The following is a 24,136-nucleotide window of genomic DNA, read 5'->3' as shown; positions in this document are numbered from 1 at the left end:
TCAGGACTGATTACTGCTGGTTTCTGGGAGCATTGTCGTTTCATTTAGGGTGTTTCCCGGAGGGCATTGGGATTAAGTATTCGCAGTTTCACGCGGTGACTAGATTCACTTCTTTGCACTGCGGTGATACTCAGTGTCATTCCTGTTGCATGGATATCCCATCCGCTACGTCATGTGTCTAATAAAATGATTTAAATATCTCTGCGTATTTCTCTCAAATTCTCATTTTTTGCTGCCCGAATATACATCGTGTAGTAATTTTTTCCGTCGTCATACACGTTTGCGCCTCGAAAAAAGTTTGGTTTCTGAAATATATTTGCGAAGGGACAAGCCATCAATTTATAAATTATCTTCATTTTCGATAGTCCAACGAAATAATAGAGCTGCAGTTCCCGGGGAAATGGCGAACATCCTCGTGGACTGACTCTTCCTCCCCAGTCCGACCCCTGTTGGTCTGCGTCATTGCCTTCATCCTCAATGTTCCCCCGCTTGCTTGCTCCAGAATGCTTCTTCTCCCCCACCCAGCTTACCAAGCATTCACTTTTCTTACTCTACATTCGACGTTTTAACCCATCTCCATAAGTTCTTTATGCTGCTGTTTTCATTTTCTTCGAATCTTCTATGCCCAATTGTTTGTGGCATACACTTCTTGTTTGTCTTCCTCCGTCCATTTGGTTTTCTTCACTCTTCCCCATATTCCACGTCTGAAGAGCATCTAAACTATCCTAATCCTATTCCTTCGAATACCAAGTTCCAGAGCCATCCATTGCTAGGCTCCAGGTTCAAGCTTTTACTTTTTCCTTTTATCTTTAGCCTCTTGAAGCATATCATTCCGGCGGATTGATACTGGCTACTCTTTTTTGAATTAGTACTCATATGTACGAGTAAATACATAACGTATAAATAGGGAATCAGTCGCCGGAGCGACTTTTTGTGCTTTGAAATCACCTTAGACTTAGAGGCTTACGTGGCAAAAAAATTATCCTAGAATATGAAAACTATCCCTAAATTAAATATATATTGATGACGGGGCCATTATTAATTACTTTTTTTGTTGGACTAGGTGGTCGTACGACGCCTTAATTCTTTGAAGTCATCTTAAAAATGTGAATATCTGACTGAAATACTCATTAAATTAGTCAAATCAGGATGCAATGAGATGACATGCAACCGCAATTTCGTTATCGAATGCTTAGAACTTCCCTTATTTGATTGAATACTAAGCGTTTTGTCAGCAGTTTCTGGAAGTAATTGATCATTATTGTCGCGGATGGCAATAACAAGGAAATTTCTCTGTGAGAGTATGATCCCTTACTGTGGTAAGGGTGGAACCTGGTCACCCACTGGCAGTCCTCTCATGCGTGTGACTCTTTTATATACTTTTCCGTTCGATCCTCCTGGCAGAAACGGTCTGTGGCATGTACAGCTCATTGTTCAATTTATACGGAGTACTCTCTTGCCAGATCGATGCATTTCCCATTAATATTACTTGAGCCAAATATTATTTATAATTCTTCAAGTGGGGGTATTTTGTTGCGGGAAATTACGATGGGGATCGAGATGGTGCGCTGGCTATCGTACTGGCTTCCCACCCAGAGGGCCCGGGTTCAAATCCCGGCGGTGCTGAATATTTTTCAGAGGTATCTCGATCTCCACTTGAGGTGCTTCGTGGAGAGCACTTTGAGTTAGTACGCCGTCCGTCGGATGGGACGTTAAACTGCGGACCCCTTGGCGCCTTTCGTAAAGAGTAGGCTAATGCCGACGCCGGGTTTCTCCCCTCCCTTCCTCCTTTCCTGTCCATCCCGTACGGCGCAAATGACCTCAGCTGTCGGTCGCTTCCCCTCAAAACTACTACTATTACTAAAATTACGATTATTATTTCATGAATAATGAAATGTTAAAAAAAATAATTTTAATGCAGTAATATCTGCCTGTTTTTACGAAAAATTTCATTTGATTCAAATTATGCGCCGGCATGGTTCAGTGGCGCGCGCACCCTCTCAATCACCTGAGAAACGGTCGTCGATGTGTGTATCTTTTTCGGCGGTTAATTTTTTTATTTCATTTCCGTTTTGAATTCTCAGCTCTTCAGATAAATGCAGGTGTGAACGTGGAATAATTCGTTGTATAATATAGATCTAAAATGGTTTCAGCGAGAAGTATAAGCCGTATAACTGACCCGAAATCACACTCCCTTCACATGTGATGTCCCTTGTGTGTGTGTGTGTGCCTCAGCTATGCACGTAGATGGATGGTATTAAAGAGCTGCATTTGGTGTAGTTTCAACAGGATTCTATGTTCCACTCTGTCGCAGTAGTGACTCCCTCGCTTTGAGTGTGCCTCGAGCGCTTGGAACCCAACGCAGAAGGACATTTTTCTGAATTGGAAAAAAAATATTAAGGAAAGTCGGCCGATTCGTTTAAAATGTCACGAATGAACGGAAAACTTCGCGCGATTATTGGAAAAACTATGATGTTAGCCGCCAGGGGCACGAAAGTTACATGCGCGACTTTTGGCCTACTGTTAAAATATAAAATCATGCGAGTTCAACACCGAGGGAATATTTCTGACCCCACATTACATTGGCAACCGGGTTCACAATGGGAAGTTGAGGGAAACTGGTTGTCCTATGATCCTATACAAGGATTCCTTTTACCCACGAACAATTTTATAGATGGATATTTTTTTAGATAAATATTTTAGTACCCTGCAAGCCACCGCTTGGGTGTATGGCAGGGGGTGAATATACACCAGAATAATTTTGACCCTAACATGACCCCTACCGCGGTCGGAAAACGTTATTCTTATCCCTTATCGTTCGTGGGAAAAATGACATCTTAAATCTATCTTTTCTAGGGTTAGTATATCTAATTTTATTGACATGTTCTTGCCTACCGTAGTACAACATTATTAATGCGTGCTATATCAAAACAGCCGTAGTTTCCAATCAGTATTTAATGATCTCCGTTTAGAGTATTTGGGTTTATTGGTTGAATGACTCTTATGATCTTGTATTATTTTCTCGTTGTGGTGGGGTGGTGAAACGACATTCATGTACCGTAAAATTTAATAAGATAACTCTAGGCGAATGACGAATACTAAGATATCTCAACTGTCAATTGCGTCTCGGAGCGTTGAAATTCGCAGATTGGCGATTCAGAATTCAACTGGACTACGCGTTCTTGAAGAACTTGTTTCTTGTCAGCCAGAGAAAATGTTATAATATATATGTACTCATTTTGGGGAAATATATGGTCTATTTTGCGATAGCCTGAACAATCAACATTGCAATTGAATGTCATTTATTGAGGTGCTAAATTAGTATTGAGGAAATGTGATTCCTGAACCAGGGCTACCAGGGTAATTCTAAAGAGAAACACATTAAACCTCATTTTAATGCCACACCATTTTATTCACTTGGTAACAGATTATCCCTCCATTATGCGAAAACCTTCCTCCCTCTTTGGTTCACATTCCTTCTCGCCTCGATCTTGCTTCCTTGTTCATGCTGATCGTTTCATCGCAGTGTGCTATTAAGTAATTGAACTAACTACGGTGCAATAAAAATGGTTTATGCAGTAATTAGCATTAATTTACATCAAGGGAGCTATATATATATACGGCACCAGAGTTTTAGAACGAGGATGGTATGTGTGGATCGATTGTTTGAGTCGGTTTGAGATGCTTGTGTGTAGGAAAGTGATTGTAACGATTTATTTCGACTTCAACCCTAGTAATCAATTTATGATTATTATTTGAGTAGTGTAATTCCTTCATTCACATGGATATAGATATAAGGAAAAGGATGGGAGCACGTAAAAGTAGTAAACAAGTAAAAGTCCCAGTCGAGATTATTTTGCGCTTGTAATCTGCATCCTTCCACCTTAATCCCCTTGCCACTGTAGAGAGTCATGTTCACCAGTGTGTCAGTGTGAATGCGTGATGTCAAATCCTCTGTTACCATTCCTTTGGTCCATTTATTTTACCAGGGTCAACTAACAGAGCAGCAGCTCAACCTTTAGTTTCTGCTGAGCTCATTAGCTTTCCTACTAGGAGATTACATTTTGCTGCGCGATGGGAAACAAGTTTTCAAAATGACGCAGCCCGCCCGTGACTCTCCCGTTCATCGGTTAACCACCTCAATTGCCGTATCCTGGGCGATGGATTGACCGTGTTGGGGTACAAAACTGGACTCAAAAGGACTTCGGACCTCATCTCTATGGATTTTTGCCTGTTGGATGGGTGCAATTATTGAGTGCAAACGCGTGAAGGAATACTCATATGGATATTTAATGCTTTTGATCGTAAAACATTTTGTAGAAGTGATGTTCTCACGTCAGCGATGAAATGCCTCGAGGTCTAAGGTGGCATTTTTTTAAATTTTTGTTGAAAATTTGTGTGAGAAATTGGGGACTTGTTAGTCCAAGGGTAGAACGTCGGACTACTGAGCGAATGATCTGGGTTCGATTTCCGGGCATGCCTCTCTTCGCACGCTCCACCCAAACTGATTTTTCGGGTACCTGATCTTGATGGAATATCATTCCTGCCAATGGAAAAGGAAACTGATTAATGCATATATATATAATATATATATATATATATATATATATATATATAATATTTATATATATATATATATACAGAAACAGGGTAAATTACGGGTAAATTACGTTTCCTCGATAGCTCAAGCGGTTAAGAGCATCCGCCCGGCAAGTGGAAAGATCCGAGGTTCGAGTCCCGGTCAAGGAAAATATTTTTACTCTTGTGATCCGTTCGATCCCGCCTTCACCACCTCTATTGTGTTCGTCCTTTATGTGTGTTCCTATCCCTTTTTCTTATATCTGTTTCTGTATATATGAGTATTTATTCGCCGTTTGGCGGGATTTCGTGTTTGAATGTGTATTTGGCCAATGTGGCTCATCTCTTTCTTCTGGCTATGCGTGCCACGAAACGCACTGTTCCTTTCCTGTATGATGTTGTATGAATTCTAACCCACTGTCCTTTCCTCTTGTGTATTGTCTATTTCTCCTTTGGTGGGTGAAACAGCCCCCTGACGCCATCTCTTGGCTAAAGAATCGGGGCGCTTGGCGACATATTAGACCCACGGATCTCCGGGTAAATTACGTTTCCTCGATAGCTCAAGTGGTTAAGAGCATCCGCCCGGCAAGTGGAAAGATCCGAGGTTCGAGTCCCGGTCAAGGAAATATTTTTACTCTTGTGATCCGTTCGATTCCGCCTTCACCACCTCTATTGTGTTCGTCCTTTATGTGTGTTCCTATCCCTTTTCCTTATATCTGTTTCTGTATATATGAGTATTTATTCGCCGTTTGGCGGGATTTCGTGTTTGAATGTGTGTATATATATACATTTGTGTGTGTGTATATATATATACACACGCCCTCATATGAATATATATATATATCTATGAATATATGTATAAATATATGCATATATGTATTTGACGCTTGTATATTATCGTGCAAAATATAAAAATCAAAAATATTCGAAAATGCTGGAATGAATTTGTATAGTTGTAATTTTCATCCCCGTGAGCGATGTTCTGAATATCTGATTGTGTCTTTTGGAGGGACGATCTGTCACCCGAGGTAGTGTAGTAGTTTTCATGGGTGGCGATCGACAGCTGAGGTCACTTGCGTCATTAGAGATAGATGGGAAAGGATGAAGGGTGGAGAGAAACCCGGCGTCGGCCTTACCTATTGTTAACGAAGTGCGCCAAGGGGTCCGCAGTTTAACGTCCCATCCAACGGACGTCATACTCCCTCTAAGTGCTCTCCACAAAGCACCTCAAGTAGGGTTCGGGATACCACTGAAATATATTTGTTGCCTCCAGGATTTGAACCCGGGTCCTCTCGGTAGGAAACCTGTACGTTAGCCACCGCACCATCCTGATCCCCGTCCGAGGTACAAAATCGTGCCCTCTACATTAGATTTGAAGTGTGTCTTCTCAGAAATACTCTTCTTCTTGTTCGGAAATCATATTTCCTTTGTACTGTTCAAATGTCTAAATATTTGGCATTCGATGCAATCCATTTCAATGTTGATTTTTCAAGTTATCACAAAATGGGAAATATAATTGTTAGAAACAAGGAGAGTGAATGTGACCACCGAGAAATTACAATATGGTAATTACAAATTTCCAAGAAACTGCGGGAGATGCCGCGACAGTAACTTTTAACAGAGTCATCCTCTAAATGCGTATTACAATGACCGGGAATCGAACCCGGATTCCTCAATGTCCGAACGAGTGCTGTAGCCTGTTTTAACTACCGAGGCGTCCTCTTAAATTCCAAGATTTTGGGGGCTTTAAAGGAACAAGTTGTTCTGACGAAATGCCCTACGTACTGGTACAATGCCATGGGCATTCGTTGTCTGGCCCGTTGCGCTCGGTCCACGAGGTTAAAGCCAACTTTTGAACACCTGAGGTGTTTTAACTTCGGCAAACTCCCAGCTTTTGAATGCCCGTCCTCTTCCTTCCGCTACCTGGCTTGTCTCACGTGTTCACCTCTGTCACAGTATTTAGCCGTCCATCTCCATATAAAATGATCTGCATACATCATCCGGCATCTTAAGATTTCTATCAACAACTAACTATCTCTCCTGCCCCGCAGTGCCTAGGACTTCTTCGATTTTTTCCTCCAAGTTTACCTATTGTTCGCATTAATAAAATCCCGTCTCTTGGAAAAATAAATTTTTTTAGTATCCCGCAAGCCTCCGCTAGGGTGTGTGGCAGGGGGTGAATACAAACTAGACTAATTTTGAACAAAATTTACCCCTACCGTGGTCGCTTAATTTATTCTAATCCGTTATCGTTCGTGGGAAAAAAAGTTATCTTAAATCTACCTGTTCTACTCTTAATTTCTCTAATTTTACAGGCATAATCTCTCCTAACGTAGTACGATGGTGTAATAATACATTGTCAACATCACTGCTGAAGAGACGTTCTTCCAATATATGCTAGAGATTTAATCTGTGAATTTAACCTACGTCGTGAGTAACCTCCGTTAGTGATTCCCAGCGTAGCTGCTCTAATATTTCGGATACGCTAATAAGTTTATCATAACAATGTTTAATTATATCTAGCTCCTCTACGCCGCACGCGATCCATTTCGGCATTTTATCCAACTTCGTGAGGATCCCATGTATGCACTAGTAGCATATTTTAAATGAGGCCTAACGAGCGACAGATTACATTTCTCTTTGACCTTTTCATCACATTTACTCAGCACTCTTCTAATAAATCGAAATTTCAGGTAGCCCCCTCCCCACGTATTCTCAGTATGTGTTTCACCCAGGAGACGTCTTTTTCTCCCCACGGTCATTCCTCGATCCTAAACCGTTTTATCCTACGTCATTGTCAGCTCTCCCTTACCCCAACACCCCATTCCAATCCTCCCTGGAACACTCGAAAATTTCTTCCTCTTAATAAACGTAAACCCTGCCCATTCCTCCCTTCCCCCCCCCCCCCCAACCCTGAGATTGCTCGTTGGCATGTACAACTGAATGATGAACAGATAAGTTGGTTCAGCTTTTATATTACTAATTATAAAATTCTGTCGCTTACCTTCTCAATTTTTATAAGCTTCTTCTTTTTTCAGTGCTACTCCTATCACTCGTTGGCTCTCTTCCCCTCTGCTGTATGTACTATATTACCCCATAACCATCACTCCAGTAGTCCCCGCTGTCTTTCCATCTCACCTCGCAAAACCCCTAATCATCTCTATTTTCTCTCTCCATCCCTCGCTTTATATTTTCTGCTCCTCTTGTCCGTAACATTCTTTTCACATTCCTCACTCCCCCTTTTCTGTTATTCGAGTAGAAATGCACATTTTTCCGGCAATGCTGCAATTGATATCTGTTTTATATCTCCTGAGTAAAAAAAGATATGCTAATAAAATAGCTCTTTCCAACAGTAGTTTCTGCTAATTTTCAGGATTCCATCTTGAAAAGTGTTATCGGTACTTAATATATTGTTTTTTACGCATTTGCGAAGATATATATAGCGGGTTGCCAAGAAAAAATTCAGACCAATGAGAAGGATACAAGTATGTTCCAACGCATTAAGCGTATTCAATAAAAAGAGACGTTTCAGCCGTGATATGGTGGAATATCATGATAAATTAAAAATTGGCAATTTTCCACAAAATCTAATACGACCGGTTTCCTTGTAACTACATCATCATCAGGTAAGATGATGATGATGTAGTTACATTGAAACCGGTCGCATTAAATTTTATTTTTGGGAAAATTGCCAATTTTTAAATTTATTAAAAAGCGCATTCAAGGTTAACATGATTAACGTGAAATGTTTGCGTTGTTATAGATCCGTAACCACGGTATTTCAACAATATGTTCGTAGGATAAATAAGCGCTTAAAAATCACGTGTCACCACAATCTTTAAAAGTCACGCATTGCCTCCGTGAAATCACAATTTTTACATATATGCAGTGTACAATTGAGGAAAGCACGGTGCCCTGCTCTTCTTGCCCGTCATTAGTGCTCTTCCTTCCGTCCTTTAACTGCCGTTAGAAAAAGACGATTGTACCATCGAAATATTCAGAAGACAAAACTGTATCATTTCTTTGTGTTCTTTGGCGTTTCATGCATTTCACCTTTTCCGTCTTTCCCCAAACCCACGTTTAAAAAGCCTCCAATCTACGCCTTATCGTCTTGCTTCAGTGACTATGTTTCCATTCCGTACAAAACCACGCTCCATGCCAAATTGTATGCGAGCCTCTCCTTAACATTTTCGTTCAACCACCCTGTCATAATATTCCCCGCATATGTGTCACCCATGACGGAGTTAGGATATAGCGTAAGTGTATTTAATCGAGTCTATTGTAATTTCTATTTCGGTATTCCTGATCCACTAGGCGTTCGAGAGAGAGAGAGCTAATCGTATTTCCTCCCGAACCTCATGTTATATCCAATCAATTCGCGTCGACACCGCCTTTTGAGGCAGAAGGCTTTGGCGGTTAGGTGTGACCATTAAACACGCTAAGGTCACCAAGACGACAATGTTCTGTGAACAATATCATACTTTTAAGTCAACTTTTCACACAGGTCAAGAATGGAACGGGAGCTTCGTTCGTAGTCGTCTCCATGACTACACTCCACGACAATCGAAGCGTCGGATTGTCTGATTACCCACCATAGTTACTCATTGCTGAAATGGAAAATCGTCGCAAAAAATCATTCACGATTATTTGTCGCCACATTCACGCAATTCTTTGTCTTTTTAGCCGTACCACTGACACCATTTCAGACCGCAGAGGCCTTAATTCTGTGCAGCTGCCGAACACGACTCGGCCTTGCGCGGCGGGATGAATCCCGTAATGTCCTACTCATTCTCAGATCTATGCCCATTGTAGCATGCGATAGTTAATTTAGGTGGTTTCCCGTTGCTTTCTTCAGGAGTTTTTTTAACGTGACATCATCACTCAATGGCCGCCCCACTTGGGTCGGACGCCTTTGCAGTCGCCTCACTGAGGAACAGGCGCTGCGCGGACTACCTTTCATCTGGCTCATAACCTTCGACCTTTATGACTCGAGAGATCCTACCCAGGTGCAGTCATCATCAGTGCCCCCGTCCCACCAGCATAGCTCTTAGGGGTCGTCAGTGCGCAGAACCCCTTCCGCCAGCCACGCCAAGGTTGTTGACCCTGGGCAGGAGTAAAACAGTTAGAAAAAAATAAAGTCGCTCATTAACCAAAATATATACGCCCTTTTTTCGCGTGAAACATGAACCGCTGACTCCATTTGTCCAATCTCAATACATTGCCTCTCAATGGAGAGTCGTGTTGGGCAATTTCTGTGACGAAGAACAGGTATACATGGGCGCGAATCAGTGGCGTATCTCGAACGGATCTGAAAATGACAGGCTGTGAACTTCCTCATTCCCTTGAAAATATGGAAATCTCATGAAATTTCTTGATAGCTGTTAGCGAGCACCCCACAACAGTCGAATGAGCAGCAGGGTTTTGGGAGGATAAAGAAATAAGACTAGAAGCTATCGACGTTTTAGTTGAAACTATGGCTGAAACAGAAGTAACAACAACGTTGAAGCCATCTACTATACTTGTGGTATCTGAGAAAAACTTCTGGTATCGGAGACACACTTGTGGTATCTACGCACGACCGATAAGACCGTGAGGCCATGAATTCCCGAGATCACTTTCGACGGGAATTTTGTTTCAGAATTTTTCTTTGATTTCTTTCTTTTGAATTTTGTTCTGGGTCCGATAAATAATTTATTCGATAAGATAGCACTCGTTTCGCGAATGATGGTCCCCATCTTGAGGAGACATAGGGCAAATATGCGAGCGGTTATATTCTACCGAAGGGTATATCAGTTTGAAGAGTATTTTTTCGTGATAATGAGATCGAGTTTTAGTGGGCGTCCCCAAAATACGTCTCCGGAACTGTTAAATATACATGGTTTCTATAAAAAGCATCGGGGAAAGTTTCGGCCAAATAGATTTACTTCAAATATCGCTACAATGCCTCGAAAATCTTCAAAGTGCTCGTACATCCCTTGAGTATGGACACGCTTCTTTTCAGGGGAATTATCCACGACTCGAAGGCTCCCTGTTAGGTAGGCGGATTCCTTGACAAAGGGCCTTAAGGGTACGCGTTCAAGCTTCTTTTACGGCTCCCAAGGCCCCATGGTGGTATTCTTTGAGGGAGGATTTCACTTTTTGGAATAGGAATAATATTCTGCTAGTGCCAATTTGGGACTCTTAGGGAGTTGGGGAATCGTTGCGATGGCGTTTTTCGTCAGATAGTTACTTTGGAACCTCAGTCGCTCAAGATCGTCGGGACAAGTTAATCGCGGATCTTTCGCATCGCCAAATTTTCAGTGATAATGGTGTGCACTGTCATATCAATACCTGTGCACTGTTATCTTATGAATGCCAATACGATCTGCGATCAAGCGCACACTTAGCAGAATTGACTGATTTCAGCATTTCACGCACGCGTTAGGAAAAAAATTGTCAGCGATACTTTTTATATAAACCTTGTACATTGAAAAGCAATAGGGATTGATTACGCCATAGCTAACTCACCTTCATAATGATATTTTGATGTAAGGGGCTCGCTTGTGAATTGGCAGCGTTCTTTATGATTAGATTCGGTGTAGTGGCAATAATGCGCGAGTTCTCTTTCAGAGCGCGAGACCTATCACTACGATAGAATCTCGGGGATGTCATCTGGGAAATTCTGCATCTCTCGCACCAAAGGTACCGCGAGAGAGTTCAATGAGGGATAACGTGGAAAATATAACACGCACTATCGTAACTTCAATAGCGGGCCATTTTGAAAAAGTCGCGCCGTTTTTTTTATGCTACCACGATTTTTCGAAAAAAATTGGCAATTATAATGCAGTCTTTCTGCCCTTAGGAGCATACATTACCAATTCTTTTCAGATCGATGAGATAATAACGGAAGGAGTAAATGAAGCGGGGATCGGCATAAATCGGGATGGTGTGCTCCGTGCGAGAGCGAATCTATCGGAGGGCGCACGGTGCAATCAAAATTTAATTATTCGCGAACCGATATTTTCTGCGAACTCTTTTGTTCTGGTAATACATATTTTATGACATTTTGAATCGTTTGGAAATCAAGGCATGACGTCGTGTATGTTTCCTCACGTGATCCTTGGACAAAAAGGGCATATCAAAAACCTCAAAAGAGATGCAGACTTAATGGGGGTTTATCATTGGTAGTAATATTAAGAGATCCATAAAATACATTCATCTTTTGTAAAATCAATTGAAATGCATAGACGCGAAGAAGATATGGTTATTTTATTGGCAGTAAGAGCGTCGAGCCAGTCGGGAGTGCGATAAATCTGTTGGGATTATATCGTTTTCCTAAGTTTTAAAGGCATTTTTTATATTCGTTCCATTTATTCCACAAGTTGGCTATGCTAAAGTACTCTGAAAATGTGATTGTTTAACTTTTATATCCTGAACTTCGGGACTTAGGAACAGTTCCCAGTTTGAAGTGAATCACATGGCAGTTACGAGGGGAGACTGAAAACTAATGAATGCATACTTGTAGACCACAAATAAAATGGCCTTCAGAAGCACTCCTGGTGGTACGTGGAAGTAACATTCTCCCTGAACACGCATGAGCAGGTTTGAGGTCGTTACATTCATCTAGCACGGTGTTTAACTCGCGTTGACATAGCATTAGAACACGTCTCCGTGCTTCCGCTTCTCAAAATACACGGGATGAATGCAACGACCTGAAACGTGCGCATGCGTGTTGAGGGGGAATGTTACTTCCACATGCCACCAGGAGTTCTTCTGAAGGTCGTTTTGTATGTGTTCTACAAGCATGTGTGCATTAGTTTTCAGCCTACCCTCGTGTATATAGAAATATCGCTTTAATGTTTTCTTTTTCAATGCTCTCGTTTGTTTGCCACTATTAAAATTTTCTGGACGGAAATAGGAACCTGTGTAACTTAATAGTTGTGAAATACGACGTATTTTCGTCGTACATTCCTTCATCTCGCCGCAATCCAAGAATTTAAATGTTGTTGTGAGCTGCTTGAGTAATTTTAGATTTTATAGTATCTTTATGCGTAGATTTACAATACTTGCTAGCGGAAACGATGTCATATGATTTCTTAAAGATTTGATGAATTTCTGTTCTGCTTGAAATTGCAATATTAAATAACTACTGAAGAGAACAGAATATGTTTGCTCATAAGTAAAAATTATTTGGCACTAATTTTCATCGTGAAGTTGCGGAGTTGAAGCTGGTCGATTCAAATTTTCAAAATCGATCATCACAGGCGAAATTTCCTAAGTCTGTAATGTCTAACATTGTTTTAACGTTTTTCTCTCAGAGATTAGCACGTGACACATTTTCCAGCCGTAATCTCCTTTTAAAAGAGTTTGCATTGAAGCTTATTTTGCATTTAAAGCAAAAAACCAATCGCAGTTTTTTTATATTTCTTGGGTATATTCAACAGAAGAGTAGAGCCTATCGATTCGTAGATGATGATGTTCACGGTTCTATTGTTATAGTGATAGTTTTTGGTATGTTGTCAGTGATGTAAGGAGTTATGTTATTTATTAATTATGTTGTTTTTTTTACCTTAAACGTTTTCATATATTCATTGTCTCAGACGAACCTAAATTTAATGACATTTAATCGTCGCATAGTATTATTATACATTCGGCGAGAAACAGAAGTATATGTATGTATATCTTGGGTGAAACTGATGAGGAATGGTGAAGGGGCAAAGGGGGAAATAATATTCACGCAGTGTTCTACTTCAATATTGATCTAATGAAGAGCAAAATCAGCAAAATTCAGCAAGGGATTCTTAATCGTGTAGGTAGAACTACGTCATCGAAACTCAAATTTCCTCATTGTTTTCGCGGTATATTTCGCGATATCTGGAACTGTGAAAAGCATTTGACCCTCGTGGAGCTTGGTGGTAGTAATCATTAGCGGAGGCGATCGACAGCTGAGGTCATTTGCGTCTTCATTAGGGATTGGTGGGTCATTAGTTAGGGATAGGATGTTCCTGGAATGGAGGGAGGGTGGAGGGAAACCCGGTGGTGGCGTTAGTGTACTCCTAACTAAAGGAGCATTATGCTGAAGCACACCCAACATTGAGCGTTGGTATAACATGAAAACTAAATGACTTCAAACTGAAAATTTGATTACCGTATCGCAATGGAAAGATTCTTTCATGTACATTATTCGATGTTTTTTTCCAAATCTATAGTATTTTATCCGACTTATAATTATATATTCCTTTCATACAATAGATCAAAATGTAATTTAGTTTTTTGTTACATGAACTTGCATTTTTTTATTGCACAATTGTTGGAGGATGGAATAGCACAAAGGAATGGAACGATGTCCTCTTCTCCCTCCCGGGTTACGCCATGGAACAATCTCAGTGTGCAAGTGGAAATGGACAAATAAAGATGCTGGATACTTATTATTTTGTCGGTTGAAAATTAACCTGACTCTTTTGCATTCACTCGCTTGTAAATATATTCTAGAATTTACGTATGCAGCTTATTGCAAATAGTGTAAAAATATTTTAAGTCCATTCTTTTCCCCTCTAACTCCTAGGCGACGAATCATTTTCATTATTCAGTGTTTCATTAAACTCTGATTTCTAGCCATTAAAAATGCGATGTAGTTATATATAATAATGTTAGCCATGAAAATGAGGGATTAACCCTGCAGAAACCTTGGGATGTAAACATTAAAAAAAATGTGGTTTGAAAGTCAATTTGAAGACCGCCCATTTCGGAGTTGATCAACGGCATCTGGGTTGGTCGCTTGGGGCTCGGGCAAACCTAATTATCTCTTAATGAGGAGCGGAGTCCCTTGTTTAACCGTCCCCCGGCGAGTCGCAAGTCCTGTCTGGCATTCGTGCATAAAAATGAAACGTAATTGTGGCCACCATTGACCTCGGTTCATCCTTCAAAAAAAAAAACATCCGTTGATCCTCAAATGATTTAATGATTGACCAGTTGCACTTTCCAATAGATGCAGCTGAAAACGTGACTTTGATTTTCAGGTGTTCATGCTCTGCCTGGTCATTACAGAAAAGATGGTAAAGGCTTTCGTGAAAGGGAAGGCCAGGGAGAGAATCGCGGAAAGGAACCCTGCTTTGGCGGTTGGGATGCGAACTTTGAAAACGGCGTGTAATTGTAACAAATGTGATTTTGAAGGAGTACAGTCCCCTCCATAACGAACGGACTCCGTTTTTGAATTGTACTCTTCTGAAGCACTTCAGCGATTAGTTGGAAGGAAATAAATAATTCGCGTCCCTAATCGTGCTCGCCATTGCCTCACTGACTCTTAGATCAGCATTTTTCGGTCATTGGTATAAAATAATTTTGAGGGTATGTTGATGATATTGAGAATGTTCACTTGATGTAAATATTCCTTCTTCGATTGATCTCACTCCAATTCGTTTTCTCCGCGCGAAAAACTTGAGGTTGTCCAATTTGACCACACCCACAACATTCAATGTCAGAGACATGTATGGAGAGGGTGGAAGTTTCTGCTGAAATATTAAAGTATTAATGCGAATCACTCACCATTATTATGCCAGTGTATTTTAAATGCATTTGGCAAAGTTTATGTTTTTTTCGTGTTATTTCGACGCATGCGTTCTAGAGAATGTGCCCACTAATCTAAGCACTAATCAAATCTAATCAAAGCACTTGTGCATGTAGTGAAATCCACCAATCTGAAGGACACTGCTGGGCACCATTATGATTCGCATGCCTTTCGTAAGAAGTGATGGATACATGATTTATGTTCTGGGTAATAATTAAAAACATTTTGTCATGCTTATGGATCACGGAAGCGTAGACTTAAGTCAGCGGTATTCAGATCCTTTTTGGGCGAAACTCCCCAAGTATATGAGTCAGTCATTTTTGTAACGGAAAAGGAAAGCACTTTCGAGCGAGGATTCGTAAAAAGCCGCGTCGCATAAACGTCAGCCATATTCGGCTTGGAAGTGCATGGCGCCTGGGTGCAGTTCCCCGCCAGATGTCGCCTGGTGGCAAGAGACTGCTCTCAAGGGACATATCTGGGGCACATGTTGGAAGGAATCCCCGCCTTTCTGTTTTAATCGCTCCTCTTTCTTCTTGTGGCCACAGGCGCAGTCGTCTTTGATAGACCGGGCGGGAGGAAGTGATTTCCGTGCGACTCCCAAGAAGAGGAACCCCGCCCTGCCTTCTCGGGACGCCTCTCCTCCCCTGCTGGATCTAATTCCCACTTCGGAAGGTGGTGTGTCGTGACCCGGGGTGGTGTGGGTGGCCGCGGAGAGGGAAGGGCAGACGGGGGTGCCTCGAGGGGACCCGGGTTCGTGCCCCTAGAGTGACCCGCGTGTGCGAGAGGGTGAGGAAGGGGTCGCCCGAAGAGCGAGGGGGCGGAGCACCCACCCGACATCTCGAGGGGCCTGTCCGCTCACCCAACCCGCCCCTTTCGCCGCCCTCTCCCCCCCCCGGCCACGTGCGCCGACCGCCCCGTCCCCTCCTTCCGTTCAGGCTGTGTGGACCCGCGCCCGGGGCAGCTCGCCCCTCGGAGGACAGCACGAGGGGCGATGGAGGCCGCCGGCCGCTTGCCCGGCAGCGGCTGAGGAGAGGCGGGGGCCAGATACTTCCGTGGGGGGTCCGCTCCAACCCCCAGGGCCTCCTTGGGGGCCCTCTTCGCCCCCATTTCCCCACCTACTACCTCCCAGCTGCTCTAATAATTGTCGCCGGGATCAACGATGGCACCAGGCGCGGCATCCTTCGTGTTGGCCCTCGCCTGCCTCTGCACCGGGTTCGCTCGGGGAGCGTGGCAGGAGAACGTGAGGCCGAAGATGTACGTCCAACTAGGTGAGTACTTCATCCATCCAATGTCCGCCGAACTCTGGAAAATGCTTTCGTTTATAGGAGGATCGCTTCTGCCTAGGCTAACCATCTCGGAGATTTCAAAGAACAACTCAATACGCGGGTGCCTCTTTCTATTATTTTGTTGTTCGACGGGTAAATATTTTTGTGTTCGGATATGTCACGTATATTACTGGTAAAACCAAGAGGAATATGTGATAGCATGACAGTATATTGTTTTACTGACATTATTTTTTTGGTTACGTTTGAAATATAAAGTTTTTACGAGTTTTCTCGGGAATATCTATTCCTTTGCCATGGAAATGGCTATGCATTTTCTTTCAGTGGCATTCAAGGTTGTATATAGCATAGAGACGGTTACGGGAATGAATAGGCCACAGAGTATGTAGAGTATTGCTCCAGAACATATTTTTATAATCTTAAATAGTATTTCGGAAAATAATAGTTCCAACTTGATCATCGTACATTGGTCTCCTCATTTTGTTATTTATTGTTATGCTTTTTGCTCGAAAGCCATATCTTAGGAAATTTTCTGAGTAAGTTATTACTTTTTCATCTTTCGGATATGTTAATTTTTTTGCCTCCATTGCCGAGGCAGGGCGATGGGAAGTCTGTCTACAAAGAGCTAGCTAGTGAGTGAATACTTCTATAATTTGCCTCTGCATTTTTATTTATATTGGGCATAAAATTTCATCGATCTTTTTCATATATTTTATTCGGCGGCCGGATGAGGTGTTCATGTACACATCCAATTTTTTCAGAATGGTACGTGACCTGGAAAGTGGGGAAACGTCAGTGATATTTTCCGGTATAAAAAACTGAGAAATGTCATCAAATTTGCAAAAACTGGAATATTGCTTTGAAATTTTGCAAATTAAGGAAAGAAAAAAAATTATCGTGATCATCATCTTGGTCATGTCCTTTTTAGTTGAAATGTTAGCTCTTTTGCAATTTTTGCTTTGCAATTTTATCTTTATCATTACGCTATTGATGCGGGTACAAAAACTTCGACTGCAATTTCTATTTTAACTCCCGCATAATTCATAGGACGGGCTCTGTTGAATTAAATTTTACAATTAATACCTTTAGTTGACATTAGAAAACAATTTTCGTGATTTTTGTTTGCTATAAATATGCATATTGAACTTGCTTGCTTGTTTTAAGTATTAATTTTTTCCAGCACTCTGTTATATTTAGTGTACGTATATAATGATGTACTGATGTTCGCTTTTACTGTACATCTAAGTACAGGGCTTTCGAAATTATCTTTTTTGCAAGTAGCGAACATAGCGAGCGGACTCTGTTTTATTTCCCAACCTAATTAATGGACTATTATATTGGCCACCATTTCTAGTGTTACAGAAAGTATAATTTTGAGATATATTTTTAAGCGAAACATATTATTATTCCTCTATCGCTTTCCAAATGATGTGGTCTCTATTTTTCAAAGACAAGGAATGTTAACCGATTAAATTGCTCGGGATGTAAATAAACAAAATCTCGGCCGTGTGTGCATGCTTTTCCTGATAAGTTGCAGCGAGAAATGTTCCCCGGGAGCATAGTATAGTGTCAGGAAGCAAAATGGAAAATGGGTGTTAGAGCGGATGAAAAGGCCCGATATTCAAGACGATATCGGAACTGGCAACCAAATGATTTCAGCTTGAAAAGGGGATATTATCGGAGCGACTTTATGACCCGTAAAATGTAGTCGAGGTGATTCCATACCATTTCTCTTCGAATTACTGGCACCTCGGTCGCGAATGGATTTTTCATGTCTCAATTGAGATGGGGGTTATTTCAGGAATTTTTTTGCATAAAGTTGAAAACATGCGAATGATTTTCCCTCCGGGGCACGTCCTATAATTCTCACTAAATGTAATGCACGGACAGAATATTTTAAAAGAAAGAGATATTTGGTGAAGAGGATTTTGGGGGAGTTTTTGTGCTCGCGTAAAACATGCGATTGCAAGTATCTCGGTTCGTTACCGTTTCTTGGTAACAAGGGAATAAAATTTCCAAACAAACTTCTTTCGCGCAAATTTCGACTTGTTTGGCAGGCGTTAAAATAAGTGAATGACCCATTATTGTAATCAAATCATTACGAATACGGGTCCTGTGTAAGTGACAGTAGAAATTATGTGACGTGGAAGTTCGTGTGCCACTCGGAATAGATGATAAATTGGGAATAAAATGATATCTTTCGCTTTTAAATAGTGTACATTTGGGCACATCCTTCCTCTCTGCGCCGGATTCCGGGCCGAAGCTATCTTTGCTTAGAATTTCCCCGAATGGTGGAGGGAGGTGGAGTGAGTGGTACTCAGCCAAGTGCCCCCTTACTCCTCCCTCCCCCACGTCTAAAACATTTCATTTAAAATGAAATGATGCTCGAGCACTTGGCTGGATACGCGCATTTATATCGCAACGCATGCATAGATATGATGTTATCCATACTTAAAAGACTTTCTATTTTCCCACAGATTTTTGTAAAATCTATTTATAAAATTATGATAAAATCTGAGGAAAAGTACAAAGTCTTTTTAGTATGGATATTAAATACTTCCACGAAGTGAAGCCTGAAATATTAGAAGATATGATGTTATGCTAAACCATAGGAAGTCTTCCTCCGAAACATTTTTAACTTGATTAGTGATAGTGCATCAAATAGTCGTAATTAGCAAAGCCATGTAAGCGCTAAAATGTGTTTCCTATCTAATTACATTAAATGCTACGTGCATATAGATGCGATATTTTAAGCTTATTAACTTTAGATAATATTGTCTTCTCTTTTCTGCCCTTATATGAACTGAACTACTATGGTTGAGCGACTCAGAAAAGGTCACCTCACCCTACACAGCTTGATTTCATGACGCCGTATTGCCTTTCATGTGATTTCTGTTTATTTTGTGCCTTAGCGCAATTCTGCCACGATAATAATTCTGAGAAAAGTCATATGGAGAAAGAAAGCTTTTATTTATATGAAGTGACGGAGGTAGGCCATCTTCCTCAGGGTGTCTAACGACCTGGAAATGCAGTAAAAGCGACAGCGGCACTTGCGGAAATTATGCGAAAATGGGTAATTATTCTCCAGTTACAGGATAATGTACAATTTTCCAGACGAGTACGCCTTATTTTCATAGTTACCGTCCCATCATTTTATCTAATCTGATTATAATGCGTGCTGTGTATTTTGACAAGGAATAGTTAATCATTTCCACTCTCAATCGATATATTTTCACTATCGTATTCCGGGAAGGTTCGGAATACTAATTCGTAGCTTTCCGTATGTTGTATGTTCAGCCTCTTTCCTGCCAAAGTCAAATTTACAAACTCTACTGGAATTCGAAGATAAGGTGGTAAATATTTACATACTCTCCGGGCATTTGAAGATAAGGTTGGCAAAGGTACGTGAATTCAAATTTCTCCACTCGTTAACCATCATGCCTCTATTTATTGCCACGAATCATATCCACAGAGCAAAGTCTTTATGAACGCTTTCCATTCACTCTACCGTATAATCTTTTAGAGAGCCAAATAGGATCGATAATCAAATACTGCTAACTTTCTTATAATTTTTTGATTTCGAGATATCGTTTTTATTCTGCCGTCAGAATTAATCTAAATTATCTTAAAGGATTCAAAGAGAGAGTAGTAAATTTTTCTCTTGCAAAAAACAGCAAAATGAAGATTAGAGAACAGCGAATAAGTTCGATGCGAGTGCGGTCGGCTGTATTGTAGCTACATTTGTGAAATATTCTCATGAAAGCTGTATAATTTTTGTCGCCTCGCCTGAATCTTATATTTTTTCGCGTATTTAGTAAACTAATAATTGAGAACTGCAGCGTCTAATCCATCGGGGGGATCACGAACCATTCGCTTCGGTTGGTTTCAAACGAAGTCGTTGAGAACAACTGCGACTCTCTCCAGAATTGTACGCATGGGCAAAGGCATTTAATCCTTTGTTGAATCTGCGATTTTGTTGTAATGGACAGCAATGGAACAGTTGAATCACACACTTTATCCCTTCCTCAGAAGAATGTAGCTTCCAGCGATGGATCTCGGTTGATCCTGATAGTTCAAGGATGTGGAAAGTTAGCAATCGAGGGTGATAATGATTGTCTTTGCCGGATGGTGAAAGCACCGTCAAGAAGTAAGAAGGTGAAATCCTTGCACGCTGTTTATGATAAGTTAGGAAAATTATTAATTGAACCAGGGAAGATTGGTGGAAGAAATATAAGGAGGGATTGTATTTTAAAGACATTAGGCTATCAAGGGTCGATATAATAGAAAGAGAATATGGTCTAGATGATGATAGCCAAGGTCCAGGTTTACTCGATGGCGAGATATAAAAGGTATTGAGGAAATTGAAATCAAATGAGGCCTAGAAGGTAGACGAATTTCCCGTGGAATATTTCAAAGGTTTAGTAGATCCAGGGTGAAAGATTTTTAATGGGAAAATTAGTAGTATTTTGGATGGAGGAATTTGGGCGGAAAATGTCGTCAGATCAGTGATAGTTCCAATCAAAAAAAAAGGAAAGTATATGCAGAGCTTATAAAGAAAGGGAAAAGTTGGTGTGCTGGAAAGGAAGGTGAAAACATTATCAGTAAGTAAGAAGGTAAAAAAACATATTTCACTGCAAAACGCGCGTTATTATTTATAAGGCCGGAAAATTATTAATCGAACCAAGCACTATTCAAAAGAGATTGAAAGAATACATTGAAGATCTATACATATAAGTTATTAGGCCTGCAATTCCCGATATTGAAAGAGAATATGATGAAGATGGGGATAGCTTAGGTCCAGGCATACACGATAGCGTCATAGAAAGAGTATGATGGTATTATGTAATCGGGTTTGGGGATGATCAAGCCCTAGTAACCCAGTCAGCCAAGGGGTTAAAATCATTGCTGAGCGCATTATCAAGTCACCACGATAGGTATGGGGGAAACTCAGTGTGAGACAAACAATGATGAAGAGATGTCCGATAAAGAGTTAATTGTTACAATAGGAGGTCAAAAATTTGACAAAGTGTAGCAGTTTACCTACCTTGGCAGTGTTTTGGACCGTAACGGTCAAAGGAGTCTTGCGTCAGGCAAAAAAGAATTGTGTTTGGCTAAGAAACTATCACCGCTTGGAGGGAATTGATGACTGAGATGTTGGTTAAGGATATTAAGAAAAGGCTTGTTCCAACTTTGATTTGGGGCGTGTTTTCTTACCACGTGGAGACGTACAGAGAAAGGATACAATAGTTTTTTTTTAATATTTCGGTGGCACTACCAACTTTTCATCGGGAGGAAAAAGACTGAGGACCCTGATGATGGGGTAGGAGTTGGTAAGGGGGAGAGCGGGAGAAGTGGAAGGGAGAGGAGGTGTTTTGAGGGTGAGCGATAGGAGTGGGGATTCACGGGAAGTGGCAGGGTACCTACCCCCTAGTGAGCAGCGTTCAAGCCAGAGTCCAAGCCTATTCCCAGGAGCCAAACGGACGCGGGTATTTGAGGTTTAATGGCGTGTCTGATAGGGGTGGGGAGAGGGAGGCGATGATTGATGGGTTTAAACAGCCATTAAAGGAAACATTGTGGACGGAGGGATGTTTGGGAACTGGGAGAGGGAGTCTGATGCGGAAGAAGTGTTGCAGGAGGCGCTGTGATTGTTTGCGCTGATGTTGAGGGGCGTGGTGCATTGCCCAGCGTGGGAGGAGGGAGAGAGAATGTGGTTCAGTATTATTATATATTATATTACCGGATGTGCATGAGAGAAAGAGAGAGAGGAGTGGACTGGGAGATAATTGATCAGTTGCGGAGGGAAGCAAGAGATAGTGAAAATCGGACATGTTTTACATTTGGGTCGAATGCAAGGTGCCGTTTTTGATTTGTGAGTGAGTATTTAGATGAGAGTGTAGTGGATTTCAATGTGTCGCATGAATTGGCGGGGAGTTCAAAAGTGACGGAGGGACATTTAGGTTAGAGTTTTTACGTTGTTTTGTGGTCGGTCAGAAGGAGGAAATGGTCTTTGAGGATGTGTGTGGTGGGCTGAATTCCTGGGAAATGTAAGTTGTTGCAGATGAAGACGCCTGTGACAATACTAGTATTCACCTTTGTAAGCAAAAACACGTGTGTACAATATATATATATGTGTGTGTGTGTATATATATATATATATATATATATATATATATATATATATGTAAATACTACAATACATGTATGAAATGAGCACTCTTCAGCTGCGACACGAATATATGTATTAACTCTGGTTTTAAACGAAGGTACACATAAATAAATAAATAAATATATATATATATATATATATATATATATATATATATATATATATATATATATATATATATATATATATATATATATTGATATCCCACGCAGCTAAAGTTGTTCTCAGGATCATAAACAAAAGGATAGAGAGTAGGGCAAATGATTACTTAGGGGATGATCAGTTTGGTTTAGGAAGGGGAGAGGTACGCGTGATGCCATTGCAGTAATGAGATTATTAATCGAGAGGAATATAGAACACAACCAGGAGGTATTTGCCTGTTTCGTAGATTTCGAAAAAGCTTTTGATAGAGTGAATTGGGAAAAACTAATGAGTATATTGCAGAAAATAGGAATAGATTGGAGGGAAAGGAGGCTAATCCGCAACCTGTACATGTCTCAGACTGCTCAGGTGCGAGTGGGGAACGGGGAGTCCGATTGGGCAGTGTTAGGAAGAGGTGTAAGGCAGGGTTGTCCATTATCACCGTTGCTGTTCAACCTGTATGCAGAGGAAATGATTAAAGAGGCATGGGAAGAACTGGAGGTAGGAATGAAAGTGGGCGGGGAATTCGTTAGGTTCGCTGATGACCAAGCTTTAGTTTGTCAGTCAGCCAAGGGGCTGCAGGCATTGCTTAGTGAGTTGGAAATTCAGTGCGATAGGTATGGGATGAGAATCAATATTAATAAAACAAAGGTTATGCGATTTTCTAGAAAGAAAAAGGCCAAGCTTAACATTAAAATAGGAGGGCAAAAACTAGAGCAGGTAGAACAGTTTACGTATCTCGGTAGTGTTTTGGACCAACACGGTCAAAGTAGTAGGGACGTAAGGAGAAGAATTGCGCTAGGCAAAGAGGCTTTCACAAGGAGGAGGGAGTTGATGACAGGGACTTTGAGTAAGGATGTTAAGAAAAGACTCGTAAAAACTTTGATATGGAGCGTAGCTATGTACGGTGCGGAAACGTGGTCATTGAAGCAGGAGGATCGACGTAGATTGGAGGCTTTTGAAATGTGGGTGTGGAGAAGAATGGAGAAGGTGAAATGGACAGAGAAGAAAACAAATGAGGAAGTACTAGGTATGGTGGGCGAAGAGAGGGGTTTGTTGGGAGCAATCCTATGGAGGCAGGAAAAGTGGATGAAGGGGGTGTTGACCGGCAGTGGGATGTTGAAGACTGTGATAGAGGGTAGAATGTTGGGCAAAAGAGGAAATGGAAGGAACAGGATAGGGATGTTGGACGGGATGAAGGGAGGAAGAAAGTACTCAGAGATGAAGAGGGACTTGATGTAGAGTAGGATGATGGATTTATTGTTTTGTAGGAGTAGTAAAATATTTGTTTGGTAGTTGTGTCCATCCAAAAACCTACCTTAACCGGTAGATTACCTTTAATAAAATAATATATATAGTATATATATATATATATATATATATATATATACTATATATATATATGGGGTCACCCGATCCTTA

At 41.1% G+C, this 24,136-nt stretch overlaps 1 protein-coding gene across 1 annotated transcript in view; it reads left to right on the top strand.

Annotated features, from left to right (window-relative positions):
• Positions 1-24,136, top strand: part of Sema1a (semaphorin 1a) — a 303,018-nt gene that overhangs the window by 27,895 nt on the left and 250,987 nt on the right. Inside the window, exon 2 of the mRNA XM_071584531.1 lies at positions 15,670-16,392. Coding sequence (XP_071440632.1) covers positions 16,284-16,392 — 109 coding nt within the window. The 5' untranslated portion in view covers positions 15,670-16,283. The remainder of the gene's footprint in view (positions 1-15,669; positions 16,393-24,136) is intronic.

This window comes from Hetaerina americana, unplaced genomic scaffold, assembly GCF_022747635.1.
Source record: "Hetaerina americana unplaced genomic scaffold, ioHetAmer1.1.p SCAF_1, whole genome shotgun sequence".
In the NCBI taxonomy this organism is placed as follows: Eukaryota; Metazoa; Arthropoda; class Insecta; order Odonata; family Calopterygidae; genus Hetaerina; species Hetaerina americana.
The sequence above is the reverse complement of the archived record's forward strand: the minus strand, read 5'-3'. Positions and strand labels throughout refer to the sequence as shown.